Raw genomic sequence first — 15,970 nt, 5'->3', positions numbered from 1 at the left:
GGGATTTCTGCTCAATATGCATGTGACATTAAAGATTTTTATCCACTCCATGTGACCAAAAGCTAAAGTTTTGATGGAGTAGTGGATTATATGCAGGAGTCTGAGTGTAAAGTGCAAGATCTGCTAATTCATCATATTTTGTACGTTGTGACTTATTGATTGGCCTGTTTGATGAGTTTTAAGAGGCGGCAAAAAAAAAAAAAAAGAAGAAGAAGAAGAAGAAGAAGAAAAGACTGAAGCTCATCCAATGAGCGCCTCGAAAGACTCCCCCCCCCAGCAAAGAAAGGTTGTGGTTCCATATTTTTACACATGACCAAATGCATAAGCTCCACACAAGGCAGCAGTCGACTGAGTACACACGTGGAGAATGACCAGGAGGAGTTTTCTCTGAGTGGACTTGTACGACGTGCACTGTTTTAGCGCTTTGGATTATGCTCTTCATCCTGATCCTCTCGCCGCCGCCACTGAGCTTGTAGATTCTTCATCATTCTGATTTTCTTTCTTCCCCCCCTCCCCCCCCGTTGGTCATTGCAATCTTTGATTAATGCAAACATCGTCATGTTTATCAGATCAACTTTTCTCCTTTACTTTGTGGTCTCACTCTTAAAGCTTGCTCGTTGCATGGAGAGTGAACTTTGCTTCCCGATTAGAATGAATAGTGATGAAAGGACGGATTCTGATAACGACGTGGATTTCCTTAATAGAAAATATGTCCTAAAGATTAAAGCTTTCCAGCAGGAATTAGTGATCGATTTACAGCGAGACTCTAATTTCATTGCCCCTTCCATCTCTAACCAAGGCGCACTGTGGCTCTCCGATACCGATGTCACCACTGACCTGACCCGGTGTTTTTATTCTGGATATGTGAACGCTGATCAGTACTCTTATGCCGCTCTCAGCCTCTGCAAAGGTGTGCAAGGTGCATTTGGCTTCCACGGCTGGGAATATTTTATCAGCCCGGTACAAAATGACACCAGAAGCGCAGAGAGCGCGCACATCGTCCGGCGCAGAGCCAGCAACAACCTGAAGCCCAGCTCTACCTCCAGGTGCGCAGTGGACAGCGACATAAGCCTCCAGGCTGCGCAGTCCTTGGAGAAATACAAGCGACTGGCAGACCACAGCAATGTGACAGAAACGATGCTGAAGAGGATGGGGAGAGCCAAAAGGTTCGCCTCAATCCCCAGATACGTGGAGACGCTTGTTGTGGCGGACGAGTCCATGGCCAAATTCCACGGAGATGACTTAAAGCACTACCTCTTGACACTGATGGCAGTGGCAGCGAAGCTGTACAAGCATCCCAGCATCCTCAACTCCATCAGCATTACAGTTGTGAAGATCATGATTATATCCGAGGAGGACAAAGGACCCAAGGTGTCCGGGAACGCAGCCATGACGCTGCGGAACTTTTGCACTTGGCAAAAAAAGATGAACAAAAACAACGACAAGCATCCCGAGTACTGGGACACAGCTATTCTTTTCACCAGACAGGTAAAGAAAACTTTTAGTATCGTTTATGTTACACATGTTTGGGGTAAAACCACAGCGGGATATGTTCTGTAAGCGCAATTACGCACAGAAAACGTAAATGTTTGTTTTTCGCACATGTATTGTGTCACCTTAAGTGACATACTGTAAAGCAACCTCTGATCTTGAGAAGGAAAATGTGCAATGTACTCTTATAACTTTGTGATAAGTAAAACTCCAGTTGACGCGTTTTTGGTTTGCTCTGAAAACACTCTCCGCCTCTCATGAACTCAGGGAGCATGCAGGCAGTCCACCAATAGCATCACAGCTTTGACACCAAGGCTGGGTCACACAGAGCTGAACAGAGCACCAGACTTGATTGCTCGTCATAGATCCTCAGAGGGCAGTTTTATAGACTTGCAAACCACCTCTGACTTCTCTCTGCACTCCCAAATATTTGCAAGATGACACAAGGTCAGAGATGAAGTCATTGCTCACATTCATTGGTCAGTGTGATGTATGCGCTTCCATTACCACTGTGAAAACTTGCAATAAAGCTGACAAGTCAGGCCAACTGATTTAGTTACAGTGAAAGTGTTTAGCTTGCAGTCACAAGGTCATCTTAAAACCTGTGCTATCAGAGTTAAAAGAGCCAATGGTAACATAGTACTATTCTGTCAGCCTTAGTAGCACATAATGATAAGTGAACTATTGCTTGTTATACCTGCAAATTTACTGAATATAATGGGCGTCAGTGCCCTTGGGGATGTACTGTGTGGATGTGTTATTTTTCTCAGCTGTTCCCATTCTGCTGCAGCTGCCTGCTCCTCATTAAACAGGCCCCTGAAGGGATGGGATGGAGGGACTGAGGGTGGTGGTGGTGGGGTCCTTTGTGGGATGTCAGAGTTACAGGCCTGCATGTTTTTGACTCACCTGTTCGCTTTATGTCGAAACAAACTCCTCCACATCAGCAGCTGGACTGCATCTTTCCCTGGCAATTCTTCAGTCCGTCACATGCTTCCTCCTCCATTTCTTTTGCCACAGTGGTTCTGCACAAGTTTTTACAGTATGTTCTAGCTGAATAGATATCAACAGCTTAAGATGTTCAGCATTTTCCATAAAAGTGTTCCAAAAACAAGAATGTTACTGGGTTCTTTGCTTAAAATGCAAAGCTGATGTTATAAACTCTGCAGCCACTTGACACGACCCAAGTCAGCTTTACTGGCTTCTCATGGAGAGTCACAAGGATGTAATTTACTATATAAAGCAAAAAGACAGGCATCAAGCAATCAAAGGTTTAGTGAAGTGTAACAAGTGCAGGGATTCAGAAAAAAGCCTCCTTTTAACACAGCAGGTTGAACAAAGAAATCTCACCTCTAACCATTGTGTGTTGAACAACAGATTCCTGGTGTAATATCACATATAAAGTGTACACAAAACAAAACATTGAGTTTATGAGCGAATACTAACATAGTTTACAAATGAAAAGTCTAAACAGTGGCTTGTGGTGCATAAAACTTTCTTTACAGTACCACCCAATCAAACTCATGCTCAACACCAGGAATCTAGAGGATACAGGCCTTCACTGACCTTTTACAGTCAGTTTCATATTGAATCTATTAGCATAATCACTGTTTCCTGAAGCAATAAATAAAATTGTGGGGTTTGCAAACATGTACCTAACAAGCTCTAAATATTTCAAGGTCCGGTGTACTGCATGAGAGGCCTTTACTGATCATGAGATTGCAGTTAAACCTGTCAGGCTTTGTTCATTGCAATTAGATTGACATATATTTTTTCCTTTTTTATTTTCTTCTCAGTTTAGGCCTAAACGGTCTCCCCTCTTAAACTCAAGGATTCTGCTGACATGTCTGCTAACAATTCTGCTTCATCATGACACAATGACTTTAAGTCTGTCCAATTAGTGAGTTGTATTTTCCTTTGTTTACTACAGTTTTTAACAGATATTTCAAAGCCCATTCATTCTCCACTTAACACCAGCCCATTGTGTAATTTTGTAGGTTTTATGAAGACCAACTCTGTGTTGTCCGGAGGCAACTGTGGTTGTCCCGAAACAGTATAGCCAGCGTGATTTTTGTGCAAAGAATGCCGCAAAGTGCGCTCCGGTTCCCTAAGTTGCACAGAATGTTTATTGTAGGAGAGCAGCCAAAAGATAAAATCTGACCATAAATCTGCTAGAATGCAAGTTCCCCCGGGGAGAGAGGAGGTGACTGTACTTTAGCTCACAGCTTGTTTGCCTTTTCTTACATGATAGATAATGGGCTGAGAAAGAAAAGAGCTCACCAAAGAATGTCCAGATGTCATAAACTCGGCCCAGGATACTGCTGCATCAGACCTATAAAACTCTGAGAAGCACCTTTTTCAAAGCTTTTTGAATATTGTTTCCAAAGCACAAACAGGTAACAGGCTGGACGGGATTTAAAAGCAATAAAATCTGTACACAAAACAAAATGGAAATTTTAGTCTGCTGAGGTAAGTATCGTTTTTCTATTCTTTTTTGTTAATTCGCAGGAACACCAAAATTGCAAAGACAGATGACAGATGTGGGAAGTAGGTCATAGCAAACAACAAACTCATTGACTTGGGTGTTTCTTCTCCCCTGTTCATCTTGCAGTTCTTCTATTTTTTTTTTTTACTGAAATGGCCCAAACTTTCAGATGTCCTCCAAGCACATGAGGACATCTGGATTAGATTTGCACTGGTGTACAATTGTGGTTTTGTGGTTTATTCTAGGAATGATTTGTCATAGCACTCGAGGTCTTCACTTGGCCCCGTGTTTAATGGTTACATTAAGCAGGGCTGAGGATTGCAGGGGCTGCAGGAGACTCAACTGGTGTTTTATCTGTAATAGCTGACCACCACTGGTTTTCTGTGTTTTGGGGTATGTAGGGACAGTGCTGTTTAGGGAACAGGCAGATGGGTGGTTCTTTGCAGCGGTTACTGCCGAAGTTGTCCTGTGATTAGGAGGTTCAGCTCCAAATGCATACTCGCTAAGACTGGATTTAAAAACCTGTGGTAGAGAAATAGGTCATCTGGAAACTCTGCTCTGGCATGGAAATGTTATGGTTGGGGTTATTTAAATTACCTCATAGGAGAAGGTGTGCTCTAAACACTGTTTCCCACTAAAAAGATTTAAAGACTGGGTGGTGGAAAGCAGTGGTTGACACGACTGAATAATTTCCCAATTTCTTAAACGAAGATCTTGCTGCGATGACATCAAGACAACATAAAGGATAATTTAATAATTGTACTTTCATAAACTGGACATGATTTCAACCGGCCTAATAGCATCGCACTCAGACAAGTTAATTGCCGACGTCTGGGAACAAGGTGACATCACCACAAAAAAGCCAGACAGGGCAAGAATGAGGATAAGCTGCAGTCCAGTTTCAAACAAACTCCAATCTCTGAGAAAGAAAAATGCAGACCAATAACAGATTCATAACCCAAACTGTCTGAGGTCACGCTGATCACTTGAAAAGAAATGTCTTGGTAAATGGCCTGTATTTGTATAGCGCTTTACTTAGTCCCTATGGACCCCAAAGCGCTTTACACTACTTTCAGTCATCCACCCATTCACACACTGGTGATGGCAAGCTACATTGTAGCCACAGCTGCCCTGGGGCGCACTGACAGAGGCGAGGCTACCAGACACTGGCACCACCAGACCCTCTCCTCTGACCACCACCAGTAGGCAACAGGTGAAGTGTCTTGCCCAAGGACACAACGACCAAGGCTGTCGGAGCCGGGACTCAAACCGGCAACCTTCCAATTACAAGACAAACTGCCAACTCTTGAGCCATCTTGTGTCAATAACCTTTATTTAGCTTTGTCACACTTTCCCATAACACTGCAAATAACTCAGTGGGAGCCATTCTGTGATAATCGACAGAAATCATTGTCTAATTTAGCTACAACTGGATTTTATGTTATCTTAAAAATACATCAAATGCCATTATCAAAACAAAGTGGAGAGTCTTAGGCCGCTGTGCTGTTTAAATGTTTGGCACACAGTTGTTACCACTTTGATTTACCGTTAATCTGCTGCAGCCCATTTTGTTTCTCAGCATCACACCTCAAGGACCAATAACAAGTGACACAATTGCAATCATGAAGCAATAATTTTGAATAAAATGAAGCTGAAATATATAAATTAAAAAGTTTACTTATTGAAATAATTAATCATTACGAAAAATGCGCTTCCATTTGATCAGAGTCCATTAAATTAAATGTTTTACATTTTACTTATGTAGCAAAATCACATGGAAAAATTACATGTAATTCAATTAGTTAAGGTCAGCATTTTGGGCATCATTTTTTTTCTAGTGTACCGAACAAAGTTGCCAAAAAAGCAGCTAAAAACACAAATATGTTGACCTTAAACAACACTTACTCCTTGTTGTGTAAAATAGGCAGCTAAAGAATGTTAATGAGTTTTTAACTCAATGAAAAGGGTGTTAATATGTCAGCGGTAAATTTATAAATAGTACCCACTACCCAGAAGTGACTAAAACGATAAATGAAGACAAATATTGTAACTCTCTTTGTGTCTCTGTGTCATAGAGAGACAAACTTAGCTTGGCTAGCCTCGAGCACCATTGTGATTCAGACTTTGGTTAAGAGGAAGGATGGATGCGAGCCCGTGTTTGACTTTGCCTTTAGCTGTCATTGTTTCAGATGTAATCATGCTAATGTCTTTTTTCATCCAGGACCTCTGCGGCGCCTCCACCTGTGACACACTTGGCATGGCAGATGTTGGCACCATGTGCGACCCCAAGAGGAGCTGCTCTGTAATCGAAGACGACGGCCTTCCTTCAGCTTTCACCACTGCTCATGAGCTCGGTATGCTCCGTCGACGTCATCCTTCATTCAGTCCACATTAATATCTCAGTGTCCCTGAAAGTGTATATGCATAATCACAGTCTGTGCACTCATGAAAGACATCTGAGATCTCACTCCCTCTCCACAGGGCATGTGTTCAACATGCCACATGACAATGTGAGGTCCTGTGAGGACCTGTTCGGAAAAATGCAGGAGAACCACATGATGTCACCCACACTTATTCAGATCAACCGTACCAGCCCCTGGTCCCCCTGCAGTGCTGCAATCATCACTGAATTTCTGGACGGCGGGCATGGTGAGTTCTCTTGACCTCTGACCTCAGTGTTTCCAGCCTGAAAGCAGTCTCATAGCATGCTTGAAAAGGTCGAAAGCCAGAGTTGGATAGATAGTTGTAAACAATCTTGAAGCAGTAATGACTTACAAACATATAGCAAGGCATTGTCCTCACTGTGTTGGTCACACGGTGCTGTCTGTTCACAGCTGTGTTTTGTTCAAATGACAACCATGCTTTTGTTTTTGAAGAGCAAGCCCTGATTCCAAACATTACTGAAATCATTTTTTGGATAAATGCAAGCGAGAGAATGGATTCATTTCAATATCCACCTATGCTTGATTTCTCACATCTGCCAAACCTCTCTTATAAAAAAAAGGCTTGCAATAGCCAAGAAGAAATTCATTCATTTGGATGCAGATTGTTTGCCAAACAGGACAGACCACAGCACTTGGCCTTGGAGCAATTCTAAACTTTTATTTTAAAACTGCCCCCACATCTGTCCCAAATTACAGGCCTTTTTGTCTGGGGAGAGTCACCACGGCGGTTTGGACCACTAAGTGTATCTGCACAATGTTTCCCATGCAGGTTTACTCCAAATAGACATTTTTTGTTTGTTGCTTCTCTCTATTCATTTTGGAAATAATCTGTGGACAAAAGTACTAGTTTAGAGGAAGATCAGGGAGTGATTTCTGTGACAGCATCATAACCTGGTTTCTCCTGGCCATCTGTCATAAATCTAAACTTCAAAAAGCAGTGGGGTGGAAAAAGCATGTTGCCACATGCTTGTGGTAATTTTCATTCAGCGCTGTGTCCAGACCTATTTGTAACCCGTTTAAACACACACCACCAGCTATTGTTTCCATGATTGCTCTATGGAGAGAGACTAGGAAGGAAGAGATGAGGTTGAGCTTATTTGGCGTAGAGTGATTTGTTTGTACAGCATTGCCTTATCTGATAATCAGTGTGTTTTTCTGCTACGTCTGTGGGACTGTTACCACCGCACCGCAGTTCACTTATAATGTGCTGCGAATTCACCACAACATGAATGGCATACTAAACAGTTCAAGTGGGGGAACCCAGTTTTTCCAAGCGCAGATTAATGTGTTTGTATGTGAAAATTCCCCATAAGAGTGCGAAGTTCTGCATGTTTCTGGGGGATAAAAAAACTCCTGGAAACCTTTTTCATCCTCTCATGTTGGCCTTTCGTGATTCCATTTTGCAGCTACTTGCCAAACTCTTCCTAATATTAGTCTGTTCCCAGAAAGGTATGTATTTGTAGCTTCTGATGCCTTTGACTTTTGCAGCACTATCTAGCTTCATATCCTTTTAATCAATATTCTAGTCTAACTGCAAGTCATGCAACAAGGCTGGGATGGAAAATAAGAGGAGAGGCTTGTGGGTTTTTAGGGGGAGTTTGAGGAAGGGACTGGGGTGGGGATGACTGTGTGTGGTGTGCTCATGCATGTTTCTGTGTGTGTGGCATACATTGCACATACTGCATCAAAGGCCAAATCACAAGGGCAATGACTGCTTCCTGTGCCCACCCACAATCCCACCCACCACAACACAACATGCAGAAAAAACACACATTTAATGAAGAGGACCATATAAATATTTGAGAATAAGCATAAACACATTGTTTTTCATTGTGTTTTTCGTGCATTTGTGTATTTTGGTTGCATCTTTTATACCTGTGTGTCATAAAGTCTCCACAGAAGAAGAAGGTCATACTGCGTCGTTGTGTGGCTTACTGAATCTCCCTCTTCTTAGGTGATTGTTTGCTCGACCAGCCTCAGAAACCGCTAGTCCTACCTGACACGCTGCCAGGATCATCCTACAACCTCGAACGCCAGTGTGAGCTCGCCTTCGGTGAAGGCTCTAAGCCTTGTCCCTTCATGCAGCCGCCATGCAGTCGTTTGTGGTGCACTGGAAAGTCCAGCGGACATTTGGTGTGTATGACTCGGCACTTTCCCTGGGCAGATGGCACTCAGTGTGGGGACGGAGAGGTCTGCGACCGAGGGGTCTGCACTGACAAGCAGGTTCACAACTTGAAGGTAAGATTCAAGCATTTCTTTCTGTCAGGACATACCTTTATGAGGATATGAATAATAATAGTATTTATTTGCATTTTTATTTATGCATTCTTATTTTCAGGTGGACGGCCGCTGGGGTAAGTGGGGCCTGTTCAGTACCTGTTCACGCACATGTGGCGGTGGTGTCCAGCTGTCAAAAAGAGAGTGTAACAACCCAGTTCCATCAAATGGGGGTAAATACTGCCAAGGAGTTCGGGTCAAATACCGCTCTTGCAACCTGAACAGCTGCCCTGACACAGGTACAAATCTCTCAACACAGACAAGTATATCCAGTTACGTATTTATGCTAGAGCAATCCCACCTCTCACCTTGTATGTCGTCCCTCCTTCTCTGTGTAGGTAAGACATACCGCGAAGAGCAGTGTGAGAGTAGCGGCCAGAGATTCAGCAGTAACCGTATCAGCCACTCAGTGGTGTGGATACCCAAGTACTCTGGAGTGTCCCTCAGTGACAGGTGCAAACTCATCTGCAGGGCTAATGGTACGGGCTACTTCAACGTCCTGGAATCAAAGGTAAGAATAAGGTGCACTCGAGAGACAGAAAATCTGATTGACGATCAGTCAAAAGTCAAAATACATTAGCGCTTAAAATCCTTTTATTTTTAGAGGCAGCGATAGCAAAGAGAATATATGTCATCCAGCTGCCTCTGGTCTCAGACCAGAGGCAGTTTATCTTTTTCAGATAGCAGGGCGTAGAGTGAGCTTTTGCAGCAGTGAGACGGAGTTCGCACTTCAGTCCATCAAATCAGCTGAGAAGGAGCAGATAGGGAGAACTCAGGGGACACGTAGATCAGCTCAGCACAGGTCAGCTGGATGTTTCAACCACTGACTCACAACTTTAAAAGTTAGCTGGCAGCAGGCTTTATGTAGAATTTAGTTTAAAAAATGCGCTGAAGTTAATAGTTAAGGATGAAAAAACCTTGCACACTTTTTCTATATCACATTTGCATACACACTGGAAATAGGGCTGATCTCAAAACATGCACTATACTATGACATTCTGTGTACACTTACGAAGTCATGTAGGTAGTTTACCTGATATAACAAATAGTTTATTGTCCCAGTAAAAGGAACAAGTGAACTCATTTGTAACAGTTTTTTGATGTGAATGCAGAAGCTAACGCTTCGTGTGTTTTTACATCCAAGGTTGTTGATGGGACTCCATGTTCACCAGATTCCACGGGAGTGTGTGTCCAGGGAAAGTGCATTAAGACCGGCTGTGACAGCAAAATTGGCTCCACTAAAAAGTTTGATAAGTGTGGAATCTGTGGAGGTGACAACAAGGGCTGCAAGAAAGTGTCTGGACTCTTCACAAAGCCTGTGTGAGTATCACTATGTCATCATGGGACGAGCTCTACAAAGCGTTGGTCATTCTTTTTCCCCCACTCACTTCAACATAACTTTATCATTTTCGCTCCATTATTACAAGCCCCCACTGACTCTAAAATGTTTTGGCTTGCAGGCATGGCTACAACTTCGTTGTCATGTTGCCAGTGGGTGCAGCCAATATAGACATCCGCCAGCGAGGCTACAAGGGAATGGTCAGTGATGATAACTACTTGGCCATGAAGAACAGTGACGGCCATTACCTGCTCAATGGGAACTACATAGTGTCAGCTGGCGAGAAGGACATCTTTGTAAAGGGAAGCTTGTTGCGCTACAGTGGCACAGTCGGCCTCTCGGAGACCATACAGGCCATGAAGCCCTTGGGAGAAGCCCTGACGGTGGAGGTCCTTTGTGCAGGCAAGTTGACACCTCCTCGCATCCGCTACTCCTTCTACCTTGCCCGTCAGGTCAAGGAAGACAAGACTCTGAAGAAGAATGAGAGGGTAAACTCTCAAAACAGTGTCCTGGATGAAGATAGTGTCAAGGAGAAAGACACAGATACCCTAAAGATGTCTTACAAAAAGGAGGAGCCCGTGCTGGACAAGTGGGTTACCACAGGCTGGGATGATTGCTCCGTTTCCTGCGGCCGTGGGATCCAGAGGAGGATGGTGCAGTGTTTGAAACCAGACGGGAAGCCAGGGTGGAACTGTGACTCTTCGCAAAGACCTCCAGCCACCAGGGTTTGTGAAGGGCCATGTCCTGAGTGGTATATTGGCCAGTGGTCACCGTGCTCCAGAACCTGCGGGAAGGGCTTCAAGAGACGACCACTGCACTGCCAAAGCCAAACTGGGCATCTTCTCACAAGAGATCACTGCACTGGCATTCGTAAGCCACAGGAGCTGGACTTCTGTAACATGACGCCTTGCTAGTAACTTAAACCTATAAGCGACACAAGTGTTTTTTTCTGTTTTAAAAGGGTGAATTGATTCCATCTGCAAGTATCTTTTCTATCTGTCAGACATGGATTTTTCCACTTGGGCTGTTAGAGGATGATGGACACCTGCTTGGAAGAATATCAACACTCAAACCTGGAAGATGAATGCTGAACGATATCTTTCACTGCCACTTTGTTTAAGCATTATTCAGGAGTACATTTTATGGCAATACAAGATAATCAAGGTCAAATAAAATTTTGTTGAATTCCTTGTACTGTCAGCAGATACAGAATGTCCATTTGCAAGCAATCAATCTAGTTTACCTTTTGAGTCTGGAACCCATTTCATGTCATAATACTTTAACTGTGCAGGCTGCAGATTAGTGAAAGCTGTGGGTAGTTTACAAAACGCCCCAGTCATTTTTCAAATAGCAACTATACCAAGAGTGACACGTATGAATAACAGTTTGACTAAAACATAGTTTCAAAATATCTCACGCATGTTTTATCGGCCATCTTTTTTTTTTTTTTTGAATCACAAGGAATTTTAAAATCTTCCAACTGATTCTGAAATGAAACTGATATCATTTTCATTGCTGTGTGAATACTTATGTGGCACTGTTTATTCCTACCACCACCCGTTTACAGTTTGGTAGTTAACTCCTGCAGTGGATCAAGACTGCTATTACTGCGACGTTTTAGGAGTTAAAGATGCAAAACACACGATTATCATGTAGCCAGGATTTCTTCAAAACATGAACAGAGATCACCTTCGTTGTACACATCGTGTTTCACTTTAAGCTTGAATATGAAGTCACACTGACTAAACAACACAGGCCAGGAAACATTGACCTAAGATAGAGGCCTAGCCAGATACTATAAGCATGCAAATACACACAGACTGCATTGAGATCCTCTCTCTCGTGATCTCTTCCTTCATTTGACCTCAGCAACATTATTCGTAGTTCACAGTGTTCAGCCAGTCGTGAAGTCTGTTAAGTCATGCTCGTCTGGCACAGTTAGCACAGCTAATTTATTATCAATAAAACAATAACACAATCACAGAGAGAATGTGTTTTCCTGGATCCCCATCTTCTTATGGCCTCACAGCCTGAGCCAAGCTGTTCTGTCGACAGACTCGGAATCCTGTAATCCATTATGTTCTGTTTTATTTGAAGGGGTCACATTCACCAGTCCAACATCCGACTACAGGGTAAGTCTCATGTTAGTTGGCTGTTTTTTTGTTTGTTTGTTTTTAAATCTGCTTTTGCACTTTGTACAGCAAAAGAAACCAATGACTTACACGGGCTGTACTGTATACTATGTATACATTTATTCAGCTCTGTGCAAAAAATAATGTAAATACTCTTTTTTTAAAAAATCTTTTTTTTTTTTTTACACAGGCATTTGTAATGGTCTTTGACACTAGTGTATTTATTCCAAAATAAAGTCATTACCGTTGTAACTGATGCTTTGTTTTTCTTTTCTCAACTCTGTAGATATATAATGTCAATATCAGTCTTCATTCGGTTGCTGAAAGACGTCCGCTTTTCACAATAGACTGTAAAAAGGTGGACATAGCCAAAGTCATCTTGCTTTTTTAGGGAAGGTGAATATTAGTCAACTGCCTCTGGCTTCTAAGCAAGCTAGCAAGCTTATTCACAAAGGTGCTTCCACAGACTCTGTGGGTGCATTGCCCAGGATACCTGTTAACTAGTGCTGCATGGGGCCTCTCTGTGTGGAGTTCTGTTCTCCCTGCGCTGGCTTCTGGCTTCCTCCCACAGTCCAAAGACATACACGAGATGAGATAATGTGATAATAAACTGGCTGTAGGTGTGAATGTTTGTCTGTCTCTGTGTTAGCCTAGCAACAGATTGTCCAGGATGTACCGTGCCTCTTGCTGTATAAGAGCTGAGATATGCTCCTGTGACCTTGAATTGGACACACAGAAGATGGATGGTAATATACAAAAAACATACAAAAAAGTATATATATATACAAAAGGCTAGGCTAGGCTGATAGCCTAATAGCAGGCTACCAGCCTAGCCTAGCCCTTAAAGCTAGCCCTGAATGATACCTGAATGATAACTTTATTCCATAACAGAATTTAAATAAGTGACTTATAAAGCAACCTGAATACAGTTGTTAGCTAGAAAAGACTAAAACTATTATTTGTAACAAAGTATAAATGTTTTTATATCTGTGGTAAATCTGAGCACTTTAAAATGTGAGTCTATGAGCACTGACTCGCTTTTGGCTTCATTCCCTTTTTTTCTTTTGTTATACCCTTGAGGTTTTCACTTGTTCAAAGTATTTTTATAGATGACTTTTCTTAAACCTGCCATGATATTTACAATGCACACATTATATATATAAAAAAAAATCTATCAATGCTTTAATCACTGGCACTTAGATTCTCAAATGACAATTACTGGCTGTAATTAGTTCCTCACAGCAATGTCAGTGTGAATGAATGGAGACAAAACTTAGAGTGGTAAACATATTTTGAGGTCAGCATTCAAAGAGACTGAGGAGAAGAAGCAGCTGGAGTGTGGCCTAAAAAAATGAACAATAGCCTACATTTATTCTCATCTTCCTTTTTGCTCAAATCTCTCATTAAAGCCATTCACTTATGTGTGCAGCTGCAGTAATTGTAAAGATGAGGTATTTGCGGCCATGTAGCATTTCAGTGTAGTCTATAAACCACTTTGTCATGCATTTGTTTTGCATTTAGCATTTCAGACATGCAACTATGAATACTTTCCACTGGTCGTGCACTGATGTGAACCTGTTCACATTCTCTGTGACCAGTCCAAGAATGCAGCTGTGTTGCGAGGTGGAAATTTTGAATTGTGTGATTTTGGCAAGATGACTTATGCATGGCTAGCTGTCTGACTAGTCTAGAAAAAGGTCTGTGGGCGGTCTTGATTCAGATGTTTTTTCCCCCCTCTTTCCTTTTTTTTTTTTACTTACTGAGAAAGAAGTGATAAGTCAAAGAAAAAAAAGTAGAGAAGTCTGACCTACATATGAACAGATAGAGGAATAGCTGCCGGAGAGCCAATGGAAATATTTATTTCTCTCCCCAGCTGCCTCTTGCCTGGGTTTATAGTAATATCTAGTTGGAGTTTTCATGACTTTAATTGATTCAGACTCCTTATCAAACGGCTGTTTGGTTGTAAAAGTTTCTACCAAATTAAGCTTTTTATTTGGAAAAATCTATCTTAGAATTTGTGAGGCCCGTGTTATATTACAATTTAACACCGTGGATTAATGGACTCAGTCTTTAAAGCAGTTTATATGGTACAAACTCCGTGATGTTCACTTTTATGGAAGAACAGAAACTTCCACAACAGGAATTCTGAGGTGATTAGATGAAGGGCATATTGTCACATGACTTACATTCACAAGTTGCGTCCAAACCACTGCTCCTTACACGACCACTTGCTTTTGTTTTGGCTCTCATCCCTAGTTAACATAGTGCAACTTAGTTGTGGGTTAGTTGCCGTTATATGTTATAGTATAAGGTCAGATCTAAAAGAGAAAACAAAAGTAACAGTGTATACATACAGTTTTCTTGTATTTGAGTAAGCTGATAGATAGACCTCTACAAGAGATAAATCAGTAAATTTGGAAAGAACAACATTTTTGGAAAGACGTGGAAAGACATGGGCTACACTTCAAAATAAGGCAGTTAAGTTACTTTACCTTTATTGTGTTAATTGCTTTACATTAAAGTAAATGTTACCATAGACTTTCAAAACTATCAATTTTTTAAACACCTATTTGATTTGGGATTGTGGGAGGGCAAGGACCTCCCACTTCTTCGCAAGAAGCCGAGTACACCTGAACAGGTGCCAGACCATCACATTGAGACAACCATACACTGAGGCCAGTTTAGAATCAAGAGTTTAGAATAACAATTCTGTCTTTGGATAGATGGAGTATAGATAAAAGCCACACAGGCACAGAGAAAACATACAAATTGGACATGCAGGGGCACCAGCAAACCTGGGGGATTATACCAGGAACCGTGTTGCTATCTATCTATCTATCTATCTATCTCTAAATTCCCACTCACCCATGTGTGCCGTCTTTACCCTTCAAGTTCAGGTCCTCTACAGAGATCTTCTTCCTGGAATCTGCTGGAGTCACGTGCCCAGTTTAGGGGTCACTGTTCCAAGTTCTCAAAAAGTATCGGGACCACTGTTGCCTTCACCCTCCACATGTCAAGCTCCTCTCTCTGCCCGTAGTATTTCTCGAGCTTCTTGTGTTCCTTCTCTCTGATGTTGCTATTACTAGGTATACAAATATTATATTTGCCAAGTTTACCAGTTCCTGCTAATATACTTTGTTTTATTTCTGCAAACAATTATTTCTGCTTCAGTCGCCACTGCTGCAAGACCTTGATGCTGAGCCACTAACTTTACTAGCTGTTACTTTATGTTCCTTTGTTTTCTTTTTGTAATTCACCAAAGAAGGGTTAACCCACGATCTGTGAAAAAATGTAAACTGGTAAAGGGCTCAGTGTCTCTGTAAGTAATTAGGGTGAAGAGCCCATTGGCTTTTTTTATGTGCCGTCTTTTGTCTGATCAGCAGCATATTTTTTTGTTTTTGCGGCAAGTGCTGAGTCAGATGGATAGCACACCACAAGCATTTTTAAAGAAGCCTCAGAGAAGTGCTTTGTACACAATCTGAATGTACACATTGAATGTGAATGGGTACAAGGAAAGGCCCAACGAGCCTCATTAATGCTCATCTCTGAGGAGGTCTGCTGACTGCAGCAGAAAGCGGATCAGTGTGCAAACAATAGTGATGACAGAGCCACAGCTGACCTCTGCTCATGGAAAACTATTCGAATGATTCAGCTAAGTGTGGCTGAGTTAAACTGCATGCCACGTTTGTGACAGTCATGTTGATGATGTGGGTGCAGCATCATTAGCCAAAACTCACTGTCAAAGTAGTTATGTGAAAATATCATTCAATCTTTGCTGCCCCGCTGAACTAAATCTGAACTACAC

At 42.1% G+C, this 15,970-nt stretch overlaps 1 protein-coding gene across 1 annotated transcript; it reads left to right on the top strand.

The window, feature by feature from the left end:
• The first annotated feature begins 318 nt into the window (after positions 1 to 318).
• Positions 319 to 13,313, top strand: LOC146378923 (A disintegrin and metalloproteinase with thrombospondin motifs 15-like). The gene is made up of 8 exons (XM_084942083.1): positions 319 to 1,488; positions 6,195 to 6,327; positions 6,455 to 6,622; positions 8,372 to 8,655; positions 8,756 to 8,933; positions 9,033 to 9,205; positions 9,839 to 10,014; positions 10,155 to 13,313. The coding sequence occupies exons 1-8, from the start codon at positions 559 to 561 to the stop codon at positions 10,945 to 10,947; spliced, it is 2,835 nt and encodes a 944-aa protein (XP_084798209.1). The 5' UTR covers positions 319 to 558; the 3' UTR covers positions 10,948 to 13,313.
• Positions 13,314 to 15,970: the final 2,657 nt, after the last annotated feature.

This window comes from Perissodus microlepis, chromosome 10 (assembly GCF_051167445.1).
Source record: "Perissodus microlepis isolate ML-2025 ecotype Zambia chromosome 10, ASM5116744v1, whole genome shotgun sequence".
Classification (NCBI taxonomy): domain Eukaryota; kingdom Metazoa; phylum Chordata; class Actinopteri; order Cichliformes; family Cichlidae; genus Perissodus; species Perissodus microlepis.
This window is presented reverse-complemented; position numbering and strand designations above follow the sequence as displayed.

Bases quoted from the DNA above. Each gene is read 5' to 3' on its own strand.
- LOC146378923 (XM_084942083.1), top strand. From the start codon at position 559: ATGTTTATCAGATCAACTTTTCTCCTTTACTTTGTGGTCTCACTCTTA. The intron at 6,328-6,454 runs GTATGCTCCGTC...CCCTCTCCACAG, and splicing joins CACCACTGCTCATGAGCTCG to GGCATGTGTTCAACATGCCA. The intron at 9,206-9,838 runs GTAAGAATAAGG...TTTACATCCAAG, and splicing joins TCAACGTCCTGGAATCAAAG to GTTGTTGATGGGACTCCATG.